This window comes from Cyprinodon variegatus, unplaced genomic scaffold (assembly GCF_000732505.1).
Source record: "Cyprinodon variegatus isolate N-32 unplaced genomic scaffold, C_variegatus-1.0 Scaffold272, whole genome shotgun sequence".
In the NCBI taxonomy this organism is placed as follows: Eukaryota; Metazoa; Chordata; class Actinopteri; order Cyprinodontiformes; family Cyprinodontidae; genus Cyprinodon; species Cyprinodon variegatus.
The window spans coordinates 494823-496316 of NW_015150725.1; the positions used below are offsets into that span (position 1 = coordinate 494823).

Consider the following 1494-nt stretch of genomic DNA (forward strand, 5'->3'; position numbering starts at 1 on the left):
AGGATGGAAAGCAGAGAGCAAAGTGTTAAATATCTGTCATTCTTTTATATTCTGCCTCCAGGTCCTTCTCCAGTCTTCCAGATGACAGTGAAGAATCCAGAGCCAGGTACCTGTACCAGCAGTGGGTAGGACTTGGCTTGACTGATGTCCACCTCTACAATTACACGGTTCTGCTCAGCCTGCCTGGATCCACACCAAACACCATCACTGACAGATCCAGCCACCAGTGTTTCCTTCCCAGTGGGACCCCATGTGACCAGCGGGGGCCCCCAGACCTGCTGAAGGAGCAGTTCTCCTATGCAGCCTACTCTGCAGTGGGCAGCGTGCAGGTAGCCTTCCTCACTTATAGTGTTGATCTGGTGAATCTGGTTTTGGCTTCTTTACGTCTTTCAGTGTTTTCAGATCATAAAACTCTTACGTTTCTATAATATAAGTGATGTTTCCATATTAGGAGTTCAATTATTTTCCTTTGATTTACACAGATTGTTTCTTTTCTATGATCCTCTATTGGGAAATAAAGAAACTGTTCTTCTTCAAAGTGCCCAGGATTTAATGCATACTCCATACACTCCATGTTTTTGCTTTTAAATAATTAGGCACAAAATCATCTCCATCCTATATGTTGCTGGAGTCTCTGAAAAACTCAAGAGGATTTTCTCCAAACATAAAATCCCAGAATGTTCACATTTTGGACAAAGAAGACAGTTGGTTTGAGAGGGGCGTGAAGGAAGCCATCTTTGTTAAGAAAGAAAAAAGGGTAGGGTTAAGCTAAGCAGTGGAATAAATGATCTCGCCAGGTCAGCCAGGCCAACAATGACCCTTAACGACTGCCTTTCAGAGGAATGGACCAGTATCGGGTATTGCAGGCCAATAACAACCTCAACGAGTTCCATTATTAAAGGGTGAAGCTGGTTTTCCAGTTTCAATATGCATGTTTTCTAAGCTTTTACAAGGCTTTAGTTTAGCTTCTCAATAAAGTCTGGACCTCAATGCTAATCCAGACATTTTGAAATGAGAAAACTTCCTGGATGGGAAGCAAAACGTCTTCAGACTTTGAAAACTAAGTCCAGTGGATTGTTTTTTTTTTACTTTTTAGAATAAGTGACCTGAATGACTGAGAATCTCCACCAGCATATACCCTGTATGTACCACAGGAGTGTGGATTTAATTTGAAGTGACCATGCCTGATGTCTAACTGGAGCGTTTTGGTTTTTCTTAAGTAAAGAACAGTTATAAAGAGCAGATTTAGAATCTAGATCTAAATCAAGATCTAAATCCTTGATATGTCTCCAAGAACCATACATGAAGAGGGACTTTTTTTTTGCATGACTCTTCATCCAACCATATATTACAATCGGCATGAAAAACATTTCAGTACAATAAATTATCCTCAAAATAAATGACTGCTGTATCAATTTCCACTGTTATGCTGATGATACCCAGCTATATCTGTCTATAATCCAGATGAAGCTAACCCATTACATAGATTACAGG

At 40.3% G+C, this 1494-nt stretch overlaps 1 protein-coding gene across 1 annotated transcript in view; it reads left to right on the forward strand.

The window, feature by feature from the left end:
* The window catches only part of naaladl2 (N-acetylated alpha-linked acidic dipeptidase-like 2), a 576898-nt gene that overhangs the window by 253068 nt on the left and 322336 nt on the right, over positions 1-1494 (forward strand). Inside the window, exon 7 of the mRNA XM_015382993.1 lies at positions 62-329. Coding sequence (XP_015238479.1) covers positions 62-329 — 268 coding nt within the window. The remainder of the gene's footprint in view (positions 1-61; positions 330-1494) is intronic.